Below are 13,753 nucleotides of genomic sequence, written 5' to 3' on the forward strand. Positions count from 1 at the left end.
GATGGGTTCCAAGGGAGGCGGTGGAGCGGGGTCTTCCGGCTCGCCAGCCCATCCTTCCGCTTCGGAAGCCGCAAGAGACATGGAGTCGTCTTGTTCGTCGTCTGTTCCCCCGAATGAGACGAGGTCACTCGCTTCTGCGGAGGGACGCTGCTCAGGGCGAGAGAACAGAACGGGAGAGAGTTCCCTGGGAGGAGAGGGCGAGGCACGCGGGGGCTGGGCCGGCGTGAGCTCGCTCAACTCCTGGCGCTGAGTCGCTCTACCCCGCTGTCTTTTCCTCGCCGGCTCGCGGGAGGAAGGAGACGGGAGGGCGCGAGCGGCGAGATCGCCCTCAGTGAAGAAGGCGACCCGCGAGCGCAGGGAAGCGAGACTCATACACTCGCAGTGCGGGCATGAGTCTCCAGCGAGCGCGCCGTCTGCGTGGGGCTTGCCCAGGCAAGCGACACACTCGCTGTGTCCATCGTCGTCGTGCAGGGGGGCCCTGCAAGTACCACATGAGTGGCGGGGCATCGTGAGACGCCGCTGCCGTGAAAACGGCAATTGGGTGGCTCTTTTAGAGCGGCGAGGGCCGCGGAAGCTCTTAGAGCGGTGAAAACCGCTGAAAATCGCTCTTTTAGAGCGGCGTTTAAGCCGCGGATGAAGCTCTCAGGCGGCGCGCCGGATGGCGGCAGGGGACGCACAGGAAGCGGCCGGAAGCGGGAAGCGGGAGGCGGCGGCTCGGCGACGGCGCTAGAAGCTGCAGTCCGCGAGGGCGCCGGCGCTTTCTTCCACCGGCGAGTCCAGGCGAGTCCGCTGCGGGAGCCTCTTCAGACGGCGGCGAGAGCAGAAGGCGGCGAGCTTCTTCGGCTTCAGGCGGAGATCAGCGAAGAGAAGTAGATGTCGTCGCTGAAGGAGAAAACACTGAAATCCTATGGCGAAACGCCTGCTTATATAGCCCTATACCCCGCCCATTTCGGCGGGAATATTCGCGCGCTTTGTCGCCATAGGCCGCGCAGCTATGCCGCGCCGCCATTGGTTCAACAACTTGTCTATGAGTGAACCAATGACGGTGCAGTTACACTGCGTTATTGAAAAAGGCTTCAGCAGCGGGGAAAAAGGGAGACCTTTCCCCATACGCAGTACGAGTGAAGTATCGAAAGGGAACTGCATCGTCCACTGGCGTAGACGCTGATATAATTATCGTTATAGTTATCTTTATAGTTACCATTCTTGGTGTGAAAGGACCTTAATATAACACAGATATATATTCTTTACATGGTCTGATTTTGGATGTGTGCCTGAAGCTCCACGCTGGAAGGGAACAACTTGATAGCAAAATTAATAACATAAGAGATATGTACTCCACAGCGTCTCCTGCTGCTACACACAGCTCATTTGCACTTCAAACGCTGGTATATATCAAAGTCAGCCCTCCAACTGTGGGCCTGATTTTGTGTAGTAAATTCATATAAGGCTGCAATTAATGTTTAATTAATTATTCAAAACAGTGGGTATATTTAATGTTTGCTGTATGATCTCACTTAATAAGAAATCACCATTAACATTGCTCTGATTTTGCAGGCGCACATGGCGCCATGATTGTGACAAGAAACACACATGAGCTCCGCTCGCCCCCTCATGACTCATATTTGTGGCTATAAAGTCAACATTTACATGACAGCCCCCAGGTCTTCAAGCTGGTGGAGTAGATTCTGCATGTAAAGTGCCTGACAAGAGAATTTTACTAAATAAGAGAGGTAAGAATTGACGGCATGCAAAATTCAACTGGTTTAAAGCTGTAGAGAGACACAAAAGACCACAAATTTGTGTGACCTGAATAAAGTGCTTTGAAATATTTTTTGAGGTATCTACATTAAATAAAGTTGGGAAACAGGCATTATGGCACTACATGATTTGGCATTGAAGCTCTCAGGTAGAGCTCTGTTTGTTCAAAGAGGATAAATACTACAATAGTAACAGTACACGATAAATAACAGCACAAACGCACACAGTTTAAAAATCCAGGTCCGTTACGAACGGGATGTTTTCATTGGTCTTCTAGGAGAGGTAACCATGAAGACAGCGACAAAGCCAGATCAGAAGTGTTTTTCATGGGCCTTGATTCATAAAAAAAAAACTGTCAAGTCTACTGGGACAATTGCAGAGTCAGAATGTTCTAGGCTTTACGTAGTCAGGAGGACTGAAGTGTTTCGGCAGAGGACAGATCTTTAAGAGCGCTCTCTGGGTTTTCTGAAATGGTGCAGATCTCTTGTAAGGTGTAAAAAAACGATGTATTTTGCATTTTAGTAGTGTCTGATCGCAATGACGGTCAGAACAAGAACGCTGGAATACAATCCTGCTGGTCAAGTCTGAATCCATGTAGTCACATCCAATCTGAGCTACCAAGTGTGAATGTGAAGGTCCGATATAGCACTGGATGATTTCTTCACGGCGAGCTGAGCTTCCGTGCTTTACGGTTCCCTGGGTCTGCAGAGAAGATAAGGCAGCATGGGTCATATGCAACAAGGAAACTTTTGTTTCTTCAGGGAACTACACTAAACAGGCAGCGGATGTCCAGATAGACTCTCACCTCCAAGCCGGTTGGAGTGATTCTTGATGCTGTCTCCCAGAATGCCCTGTAGGTTGGCAGTAGGGATACGGCCTTCTTGTCTGCGACTCAGATTCTTCACCAACCTGTGACAGTTCATAACTGAACTGAATTTACACCAAACTAACATTTAAAGCCACTTTAATATTGAACTACCATAAGCATTTTAAAGGGATAGTTCACCTGAAAATGATCCCATGATTTATTTACCCTAAAGCCATCCTAAGTGTATATGACTGTCTTCTTTGAGACGAACACAATTGGAGATCTATATATAAAAATATCGTTGCTCTTCCAAGCTTTATAATGGTAGTGAAGGGGGGCAAAAAAAATCATCCATCCATTATAAACATAATCCATATGGCTCCAGGGGGTTAATAAAGGCCTTCTGAAGTGAGGGGCCTTCCGCGGTTTAAACAAATAAGGCTGTACAACATACTCAAGCTCCTCTTTTCTTATTTCGAAATCCTCCGACATTTCTCTTTAAAAATTATCGTTTTAGACTTCTAATTCTTGACCTGTGTTTTGTTTTGCTCTATCCTCTGTGCTTTCGCGTTCATCATTGCATCATATGTCAGGTCACAGGTTACTCTTCTGCTGCAAATCGATGCATCCGGTCATCTGCCGGAAGCCAGTTATTATAGATAAGTTTTAAATATGGATATTTTTCTTAAAAAAAAAAAAAATGCTTTGCTTCACTTCAGAAGGCCTTTATTAACTTAAGTATGGATTACTTTAATGATGGATGAATGCATTTTTTTTTTTGGCTTCAAAATCTACAAAGCTTATGGAGTGCTTAAAAGCAGAAATGTGAATCTCATTTTTTGTTAAAGTGCTTGCATGAATTATTCAGTAATGCATGTGTTATTTGCCCTGTAAAGTTGTTAGTAAAAATGTGTTATTTGCCCTGTAAAGTTTTGCTTTATTCACAATTGAAATTGCCTTTTGAATTCCAATTCAATAACTGAATTTAAACTGAGGTAACAAACAGGTTCACATTTTGAATTTAAATGTTAAGAAGTAGAATTAAAATAAATTGAATTTCATATACAGTAACTGCAGTTTTTTAAAGGTGCCCTAGAATGTTTTTTCACAAGATGTAATATAAGTCTGAGGTGCCCCCTGAATGTGTCTGTGAAGTTTCAGCTCAAAATACCCCATAGATTTTTTTTTATTAATTTTTTTAACTGCTTATTTTGGGGCATCATTAAATATGCGCCGATTCAGGCTGCGGCCCCTTTAAATCTCATGCTCCCTGCCCCCCGAGCTCTCGACTATAATACAGTGCATAAACAAAGTTCACACAGCTAATATAACCCTCGAATGGATCTTTACAAAATGTTCGTTATGCATGCTGCATGCATGCTTCGGATCATGTGAGTATAGTATTTATTTGGATGTTTACATTTGATTCTGAATGAGTTTGATAGTGCTTCGTGGCTAAAGCTAACATTACACACTGTTGGAGAGATTTATAAAGAATAAAGTTGTGTTTATGCATTATACAGACTGCAAGTGTTTAATAATAAAAAAATAGCGACGGCTCTTGTCTCCGTGAATATAGTAATAAACGATGGTAACTTTAACCACATTTAACAGTACATTAGCAACATGCTAACGAAACATTTAGAAAGACAAATTTACAAATATCACAAAAAATATCATGTTATCATGGATCATGTCAGTTATTATTGCTCCATCTGCCATTTTTCACTATTGTTCTTGCTTGCTTACCTAGTCTGATGATTCAGCTGTGCACAGATCCAGACGTCCTGCCCTTGTCTAATGCCTTGAACATGAGCTGGCATATGCAAATATTGGGGGCGTACATATTAATGATCCCGACTGTTACGTAACAGTCGGTGTTATGTGGAGATTCGCCTGTTCTTCGGAGGTCTTTTAAACAAATGAGATTTACATAAGAAGGAGGAAACAATGGTGTTTGAGACTGTATGTCATTTCCATGTACTGAACTCTTGTTATTCAACTGTGCCAAGGTAAATTCAATTTTAAATTCTATGGCACCTTTAACAAGTAAAGCAACTTGTGTTGAATTTAATTCTTTAATTCTGAATTTTGCCACAAAACCTTTCCCCAACCCTTGTTGAAATTGTTCTTTTTGATAATGGGACTACATTTCTCAACACATTTTTTTAACACATTGAAAGAATCAAATTCACGATTCTATTGAGTTTAATGTGATAGTTCACCCTGAAATGAAAATTCTGTCATCATTTACTCACCCTCATGTTGTTTAAACCTGTGCTTCTTCTGTGGAACACAAAAGATGATGTTTTTAATCAATGTTGATTTTTAATCAACTACTGATTTGGACAAACAAACATTGAGGCATTTCTCAAAGTATCTTCTTTTGTTTTCTGCATAAGAAAGTAAATTGTACAGATTTGGAATAACATGAGGATGACAGAAATTTCAATTTTGTATGAACTATCCCTTTAAGTTGCATTTCACCCAGAACATTCCTTTATGTCCCCCTCACATCACTCACCACTGGCCATCATTTTCCTCATGCTGTAGTTGTATGACATCACCACACTTAATGATCAAGTTATCCAGCCCGGTTTTCCTCCAGTCGACAAAGGCCCTGTATCTGCCTGGAACCTAAAACAAACAGATGAACAAGTGAAGGTTTTAAAAAAACATGCGTCACCCTACACAAGTTACCACATCTGAAATAAGTAAATGAGTGTGGGATGTCTCACCAGATGGGAGGCGTCCTCCTCCTCAGTGTCAGACGGGTTAGAGAGGCTGTTTGCTGCACTCCAGTCCTCCAGACCTTCACAGATATCTACAGAATAAGGTGCACCCGGCCAGCCTACACAAACACACCGCATGCTTCAGTATAAACCCTTGCATTCTGATTCATGAAATACTCAGAATTCAATATATAGTGTCTGATTAACCCAACTGATGCTGACAGCCTGCGCCAGCTTAGACAACATGTATCTGGGTGAAGAAATCACATGCTTCTTCATGTTTACTCTTTGTGTGTGAAATTTGTGGTGATGGGGATGATGGTTTTACATTGAGAGTGATGTCTAGAATCAAGTAAAACAGTAAGAATTACACTTTAACTATGCTGCTTTGGAAGTGTTTATAAGTATATGTTGGTAAGTACTTAAAATGAAGTTTGCACAAAGAGACCACATGCATTTTGTTGGCCTAACACATTCACGTCTGCATTTGTATACTTAAATGGCACAGTTAAGTGTGTACAGTATGTGCAGGTGTTTAATTAGTACTCACTGCGTCTGTTGCGCTGGTGCTGGCTAGAGCAGCTGAACGGATCTGGACTGCTGTGGCCTGACTCAGTCCCCTCTGAGCTGACTGACGCTCTTTGCTGTTTGCTGTGGGATAAGAGCAGAGCATGAAGTAAATAAACAATCATTCACGCAAACACCATCTCTTATACATGAAACAGGAGCCAAACCAGCCATCAGCTCAGCACAAACCATATAAGAAGCTGGCAGATATGGACAGATGGCAGTAATTTTCATGATTCTTTCATTACAGACGTGCTGATAAGAAAATGAAGTGAAAATAAAGAGTCTTGATTTGTCGAGATACGACTCAACAGGCTAAGCTGGTTAGCATATCTGTCTTGATCTCAAAAAAAGGCCTGTCTTCAAAGCGTTGTTCAACAGCCAAAAACAATGGAGTCAAACCAAACTCTTCTGGTGTTCTCTTTTGTTTGCATGTCATGCAAAACAGATGCAGAGATGAGCTGGTAAAGCATCTGCCTGTTATACTGATGAGCAGGGAACTGCTGGTGAGGTGTGTATGGAAGGGACGGCGATGGTGGGTAAAATGTGGCCGTAGCAGCCCTGTATGTGACGGAGCACAGATCGGATCGGCCCCCCCTCCCGCCTGCTTTACCACTGAGCGTCACTGTCGCTGGGAGGGGCGAGTGAGGCGTGGGCTCCGAGCGCGAAGGCACACACACACGCCCCCCGACAGGGACACAAGGTCCAGGTGGGGAAGGCAGCCCTTAAGAACGCCACGGGAAGGCCGCACGGCCCTGTGGGAGGACAGGCAACCACACACAGCGGCTTCATCCCCATCATCATCATCATCAGAAATTTTTTCAAACACTTTTACTTAGGATTTGTTCAAATGAAACAATCTGAATGTGTATGGGTTTCGTATATACAAATACAAGAAATATGTCAGGCTTACACACAAGGTCCAGAATTAACACTCGCGAAACACCAAATTAGAGTAAAAATGGTTGGCCAGTAACTTTTTTAGAAACTGCAACATTATATGATTTAAGTCAAATTCTAATAATGATAATCTGACCTTCACTGATGTTAGTGACGACCGATTCAAATCTACTATGTATATACACTGAACATAATTATAAACGCAACACTTTTGTTTTTGCCCCCATTTTTCATGAGCTGAACTCAAAGATCTAAGACTTCTTCTGTGTACACAAAAGGCCTATTTCTCTCAAATATCTGTCTAAATCTGTGTTAGTGAGCACTTCTCCATTGCCGAGATAATCCATCCACCTCACAGGTGTGGCATACATTCCACAGGCCACAATCAACAACCTGATCAACTCTATGCGAAGGAGATGTGTTGCACTGCGTGAGGCAAATGGTGGTCACCCCCATTTCACTGGTGGTCACTGGTGGTTTTGTGTGCATAGAAAAAGCTCATGAAAATGGGGGCAAAAACATTGTGTAGCATTTATAATTTTGTTCAGTGTATATATATATATATATATATACACAGTACAGTCCAAAAGTTTGGAACCACTAAGATTTTTAATGTTTTTAAAAGAAGTTTCGTCTGCTCACCAAGGCTACATTTATTTAATTAAAAATACAGTAAAAACAGTAATATTGTGAAATATTATTACAATTTAAAATAACTGTTTTCTATTTAAATATATTTCACAAAGTAATTTATTCCTGTGATGGCAAAGCTGAATTTGCAGCATCATTACTCCAGTCTTCAGTGTCACATGATCCTTCAGAAATCATTCTAATATGCTGATCTGCTGCTCAAGAAACATTTAATGTGTACAATTGTACAAAATATTTGTGTACAATATTTTTTTTCAGGATTATTTGATGAATAGAAAGTTCAAAAGAACAGTGTTTATCTGAAATCTAATCTTTTGTAACATTATAAATGTCTTTACTGCCACTTTTGATTGATTTAATGCATCCTTGCTGAATAAAAGTATTCATTTCTTTAATTTCTTTTCAAAAAAATAAAAATAAAAATTCTTACTGACCCCAAACTTTTGAACGGTAGTGTATAATGCTACAGAAGCTTTGTATTTCAGATAAATGCTGTTCTTTTGAACTTTCTATTCATCAAGGAATCCTGAAAAAAAAAGTACACAACTGTTTTCAACATTGAAAATAATCATAAATGTTTATTGAGCAGCAAATCAGCATATTAGAATGATTTCTGAAGGATCATGTGATACTGAAGACTGGAGTAACGATGCTGAAAATTCAGCTTTGCATCACAGGAATAAATTACTTTGTCAAATATATTTAAACAGTACCCAGTTATTTTAAATTGTAATAATATTTCACAATATTACTGTTTTTTACTGTATTTTTAATTAAATAAATGTAGCCTTGGTGAGCAGACGAAACTTCTTTTAAAAACATTAAAAATCTTAGTGGTTCCAAACTTTTGGACTGTACTGTATATATATATATATATATATATATATATATATATATATATATATATATATATATATATATATATATATATACACACATACATATATATAGTTGTACTCAAAGGTTTACATACCCCTTTCAGAATCTGCAAATTGTTAATTAATTTAACAAAATAATAGGGATAATGCAAAATGTGTGTTCTTTTTTATTTAGTACTGTCCTGAATAAGATATTTTGCATAAAAGATATTTACATATAGTCAAAAAATAGCTGAATTTCTAAAAATGACCCCGTTTAAAAGTTTACATACCCTTGATTCTTAATACTGTGTGTGGTTACCTGGATGATCCACAACTGTTTTTATGTTTTGTGATGGTTGTTCATGAGTCCCTTGTTTGTCCTGAACAGTTAAACTGCCCAATGTTCTTGAGAAAATCCTCCAGGTCCTGCAAATTCTTCAGTTTTCCAGCATCTTCTGCATATTTGAACCCTTTTCAGCAGTGACTGTATGATACTGAGAACCATCTTTTCACACTGAGGACAAATGAGGGACTCAAACACAACTATTAAAAAAGGTTCAAACATTCACTGATGCTCCAGAAGAAAACATGATGCATTAAGAACCAGGGGTGAAAACTTTTTGAACAAGATGAAGATGTCCAAATTTGTCTTATTTTGTTTAAATATATATTTTTTTCATTTAGTACTGCCCATCGGAAGCTACAGAAGATACTCACATGTTTCCCGAAAAACAAATTAAGTAAAATTTATCTTGATCTTCAAATTCAAAAAGTTTTCACCCCCCCGGCTCTTAATGCATCGTGTTTCCTTCTGGAGCATCAGTGAATGTTTGAACCTTTTTTAATAGTTGTGTTTGAGTTCATCAATTGTCCTCAGTGTGAAAAGATGGATCTCAAAATCACACAGTCACTGCTGGAAAGGGGTCAGGACAAACAAGGGACTCATGAACAACCATCACAAAACATAAAAACAGTTGTGGATCATCCAGGTAACCACACACAGTATTAAGAATCAAGGGTATGTACATTTTTGAACGGGTCATTTTTAGAAATTCAGCTATTTTTTGACTATATGTAAACATCTTTTATGCAAAATATCTTATTCAGGACAGTACTAAATAAAAAAGAACACACATTTTGCATTATCCCTCTTATTTTGTTAAAATAATTAACATTTTGCAGATTCTGCAAGGGGTATGTAAACTTTTGAGCACAACTGTATATGTATTTAAAATGTAAAATAATGGTTTTCTAAATATGTAATTTATTCCTGTGATGGCAATTACTCCATTACAGTCACTTATGTAACAGTATAAATGTCACCTTTGTTCATATTGAGTCCTTGCTGAATTAAAGTATTAATTTCTTTCAAAATAATAATAAAAAAAAAATTACTGACCTCAAACTTTTGAATAGTAGTGTATATACAAAGATATATATATATATATATATATATATATATATATATATATATATATATATATATATATGAAATGTAATATCATTTAAATAATATAACAATGTAATATGAATATGATGTACACAAACAATACAATTCCATGGCCCTGTATTTTTATGGCAGGCAAACTTTCTCAATTCACAAAAGCTGCATATAATTAAAAAGAAGAAGTAGTTAATTTTGGACCCTGCTTACACATCATTTGAATTGCTAAAGCGGGGAGGGTACTATAAAAGCTATTGGTGGGATTCTGGGAAGGAAGTGTCATGTGAGAAATCTAACGGCTAAAAGCAGCAAAAAAGCTGGTCTAAGCAAAGGATCAAGAGTGATTGGTGAGTGTTGAATATGAGGGTTCAATCTACAGTTTTGCACACTAGTGGATTCTTACCTCACTGAGAGGGGCGGAGACATCTGCATCTGCTCTGAGACTGCAGCAGAGTGACACAACTCCTCTGGACCAATGAGAGAAGATGACAGATTACTCAGAGTACTTGTGGAGGAATCATAATGGCATTTTATCATGAGAAATGTGTTGAAACCTTTGAGTTGTTTCTGCTGGTTGGTTAGGATCTTTCTGATCTCGTTCAGCCAGGCGATCTTCACCTCCACTGTGGGAGCCTATGAGAAGTTTTTGCATATCAACGGTACAGGTAAATAATAGTAATAATGGTCACTGTCCATTAAATAATATCTCATTCACTTTAATGGTACAGAAAAAATACCTCACATTTACAAATTGATTAATTTAATATGATCAGACTGAAATTACATTCATTTTTGGATTAACTGTCAATTTAAACATTCTTACCTGTATCACATAGACTTCCTCTCTGCCACTGTACCAGATCTCAAACTTTTTCACATCTCCTTTAACGTTCTCCGTAATTCCTACTGCACTCATCTGCATCATAAACACACCATTTTATATTCACAGATACAGTTCATATCCTATAACATCCTGTGATGTACAGTAGAATAATATTTTAAAAACATGGAAAGGATAAGCAAACAGGCTGACAGACGGCGATGCATGCACATGTGATGCTGCCAGGGCTTTCTGGGATTGTATATGTGCTCACAGCAGGAAGTGTGCCGTACCTTAAGACAGTGCTTGAAGCTGTAGGAGGGCGTTTTGTCAGCGTTCTCTCCGTGTTCCTCCCGCCGCTTGCAGAAGAGAAGCGCGTGCTCATGCAGGAACAGGTGTCGCTGCATTGGCTTGAAGCGGGCCAGTTCTTTCACGCGGGTCGGACCCTTCTTATGACTAATCCACACACTGAAGGAGCCCTGCATTAGCACACGGCCCAGATCGCTGAGATCACCCTGCAACGAACAACATGTTAACTACGCATTTACACACACAGACACTCAACCTCGCACACACTCACTTTAAGTTGGCAAAAATGTCACCTCATATCCAGTGATGGCAATCTGGTGCATTGAGTCATTGACTGACTTCAGCAGGTCCAGCATGGCTGCTAGCGCCCCCTGCAGTTCAGAAACTCTCTCACAGCCTGAGCTGTACTTCAGAAGCTCCTATTATCAGACACACATACAATTCCTGATTTAATGGACAAAAAGATGCTTGCTAGTGTTATTTTAGGCTTTATTTTAGTTTTATTATAGATTTATTAATGGGTTAGTTCACCCAAAAATAAAATGTCTTTCACCCTGATGTCGTTCCAAACCCGCAAGATCTTCATTCATCTTCGGAACGCAAATTAAGATTTTTTTGATGAAATCCGAGAGGTTTTTTATCTCCCTTAGAAAGCAACGAAATTACCACATTCAAGGTCCAGAAAAAGGTCCAACCTAAATGTAATGAAGCAATGAGAATACTTTTTGTGCGTAAAAACAAAACCAAAATAACGACTTTATTCAACAATTTACTTCTACCCTGTCAGTCTCCTACACAGCTGACACAGTGAATGCAGCACAGCGCTTCCGTGTTTCCGTCCGAACGCCGGTTCAGTATTGGCCAACGGGGTAGAAGGAAATTGTTGAATAAAGTCGTTATTTTTGTTTTGTTTTTTCGCACAAAAATAATTCTCGTCACTTCATAACTTTAAGGTTAAACCACTGTAGTCACGTTGACAATTGTAATGATGTCTTTACTACTTTTCTGGACCTTGAATGTGATAATTTCAGGTTTTATATGGGAAATTAAAAAAAAAAAAACTCTTGAATTTCATCAAAAATATCTTAATTTTTGTTCTGAAGATAAACAAAGGTCTTAGGGGTGGAAAGACATGACGGTGAGTAATTAATGACAAATTTCATTTTTGGGTGAACTAACCCTTTAATATTTTGAATGAGCTTTTATTTTTATATTTATACTTTTTGTAAAGTACAAATATAAATATTTTTATTATAACTTAATCTAGAATACTTTGGAATACTAAAAAGTATGTAATACACACACACAAAAAAGTTTTTCTCACAATTCTGACTTTTTTCTCAGAATTGCAGAATTGCAAGTTGCAATTGCGAGTTATAAAGTCAGAATTCTGAGATATAAACTTGCAATTTCCCAGTAAAAAAGTCTGAATTGCAAGAAAAGAAGTCAGAATTGTGAGATTTCTCGCAATTGCAAGAAAAAAGTCAGAATTGCAAGTTTTTAATCATGCAGTTCTGACTTTATAACTTGCATTTATGAGTTTATATCTCGCAATTCTGAGAAAAAAGTTCAGAACTTTAAGATGCCAACTCGCAATTGCCAGGAAAAAGTCCGAATTGTGAGATAAAAAGTTGCAATTACCATTTTTTACAGTTACAAGGGACTCACAAACAACTATCGTAAAACATGAAAATAGTCGTGGATTATCAGGTAATGACAGGACAGTTCAGATTCAAGGGTATATACATTTTTGAATGGGGCAATTTTTATAAATTCAGTTACTACACCTTGCTAGTAACGGTTGGACACCTTTTGCCTTCAGAACTGCCCAAAGTCTGCCAAGAAAATATCCCTAACACCATTAAACCACCAGCAGCAGCCTGAACTGTTGATGCAAGGCAGGATGGATCCATGCTTTCATGTTGTTTATGCTAAATTCAGGCGTAAATAACTTGAGCAGTTGAACAGGTGTATCTAATAAAGTGGCTGGTGAATGTATTTCCTGGAGGACTAAAATGACACAAGATTGCAGGGTGATATGATACCAATTACAGCTCACATGAACCATATCCCAGACCACTTTTCAGGCATACAGAGAAGCAATTTTCTGGTCAAACGGACTCGGCACCAAAATATGTAGTATGAAAACATCTCAAATGCACATTTGTATTCAGCTGAAGTTCACACCTTTAATAGGAGTTGATATTTCGTAAGGCGCTGAACTGGTTTCAGCAGGTATGAGTCAAGAGCAAGTTTGTGTTCCAGCTTCTTTTGGCACTCCTGAAACACAAAGCACACATCTCAGAATTTTTTTCTAGACACATGCCAGTGAGCTGCAAGTGATTTTATAGATGGAGATAGTCTTTAATACCTGGAAGAATGGACAGTCAGAGAACTGCCTCCATAAGGACTCAGATCGAGGTTTGTTCTGACAGTAACATTCATATAAATGGAAATGGTCTTTCTGAAAATAGACAGATTTTTTATGTTAGATCTGTTTTGTGAAAACAAAAAAAGAAAGACATTGAAAACTAACCTTAAATTATTCTCATATGGTGTTTTAAACTTCCTCACCCGTTCCAGAAAACACGCCCCAACTGCCTCTGGGCTCTCCAGACAGCTTTCCAAATCATGTAGGAAGACTCTGGAGCACAAAAGACACAAGTCACACACTTTGGCAACAGTGTTTCAGAAGCTCCTTTGAAAATCTACCTTGTTCAATATTTAAAGGTCCCGTTTTTCATGGTTTTTTGAAGCTTTGATTGTGTTTATAGTGTGCAATATAACATGTGTTCATGTTTCGCTCTTCAATGTCACATGATCCACCAGAAATCATTCTAATATGCCGATCTGGTGATCAAGAAACATTTCTTATGTTATCAACGTTGTCAGGATTCTTTG

General features: G+C 39.1%; 1 protein-coding gene across 4 annotated transcripts in view; it reads right to left on the minus strand.

The window, feature by feature from the left end:
* Positions 1 to 1,117: 1,117 nt before the first annotated feature.
* mcf2a (MCF.2 cell line derived transforming sequence a) overlaps positions 1,118 to 13,753 on the minus strand; it is a 35,595-nt gene continuing 22,959 nt past the window's right edge. For all 4 annotated transcript variants that reach the window (XM_048176788.1, XM_048176787.1, XM_048176790.1 and 1 more), the window contains 13 exons: positions 13,427 to 13,496; positions 13,224 to 13,316; positions 13,040 to 13,132; positions 11,146 to 11,271; positions 10,837 to 11,058; positions 10,547 to 10,639; positions 10,278 to 10,356; positions 10,127 to 10,190; positions 5,852 to 5,952; positions 5,308 to 5,420; positions 5,094 to 5,206; positions 2,567 to 2,670; positions 1,118 to 2,463 (listed from right to left, as the gene is read on the minus strand). In XM_048176788.1, coding sequence (XP_048032745.1) covers positions 2,423 to 2,463; positions 2,567 to 2,670; positions 5,094 to 5,206; positions 5,308 to 5,420; positions 5,852 to 5,952; positions 10,127 to 10,190; positions 10,278 to 10,356; positions 10,547 to 10,639; positions 10,837 to 11,058; positions 11,146 to 11,271; positions 13,040 to 13,132; positions 13,224 to 13,316; positions 13,427 to 13,496 — 1,312 coding nt within the window. In that variant the 3' untranslated portion in view covers positions 1,118 to 2,422. The remainder of the gene's footprint in view (positions 2,464 to 2,566; positions 2,671 to 5,093; positions 5,207 to 5,307; positions 5,421 to 5,851; positions 5,953 to 10,126; positions 10,191 to 10,277; positions 10,357 to 10,546; positions 10,640 to 10,836; positions 11,059 to 11,145; positions 11,272 to 13,039; positions 13,133 to 13,223; positions 13,317 to 13,426; positions 13,497 to 13,753) is intronic.

The sequence above is a fragment of the Megalobrama amblycephala genome, linkage group LG23 (assembly GCF_018812025.1).
Source record: "Megalobrama amblycephala isolate DHTTF-2021 linkage group LG23, ASM1881202v1, whole genome shotgun sequence".
Classification (NCBI taxonomy): domain Eukaryota; kingdom Metazoa; phylum Chordata; class Actinopteri; order Cypriniformes; family Xenocyprididae; genus Megalobrama; species Megalobrama amblycephala.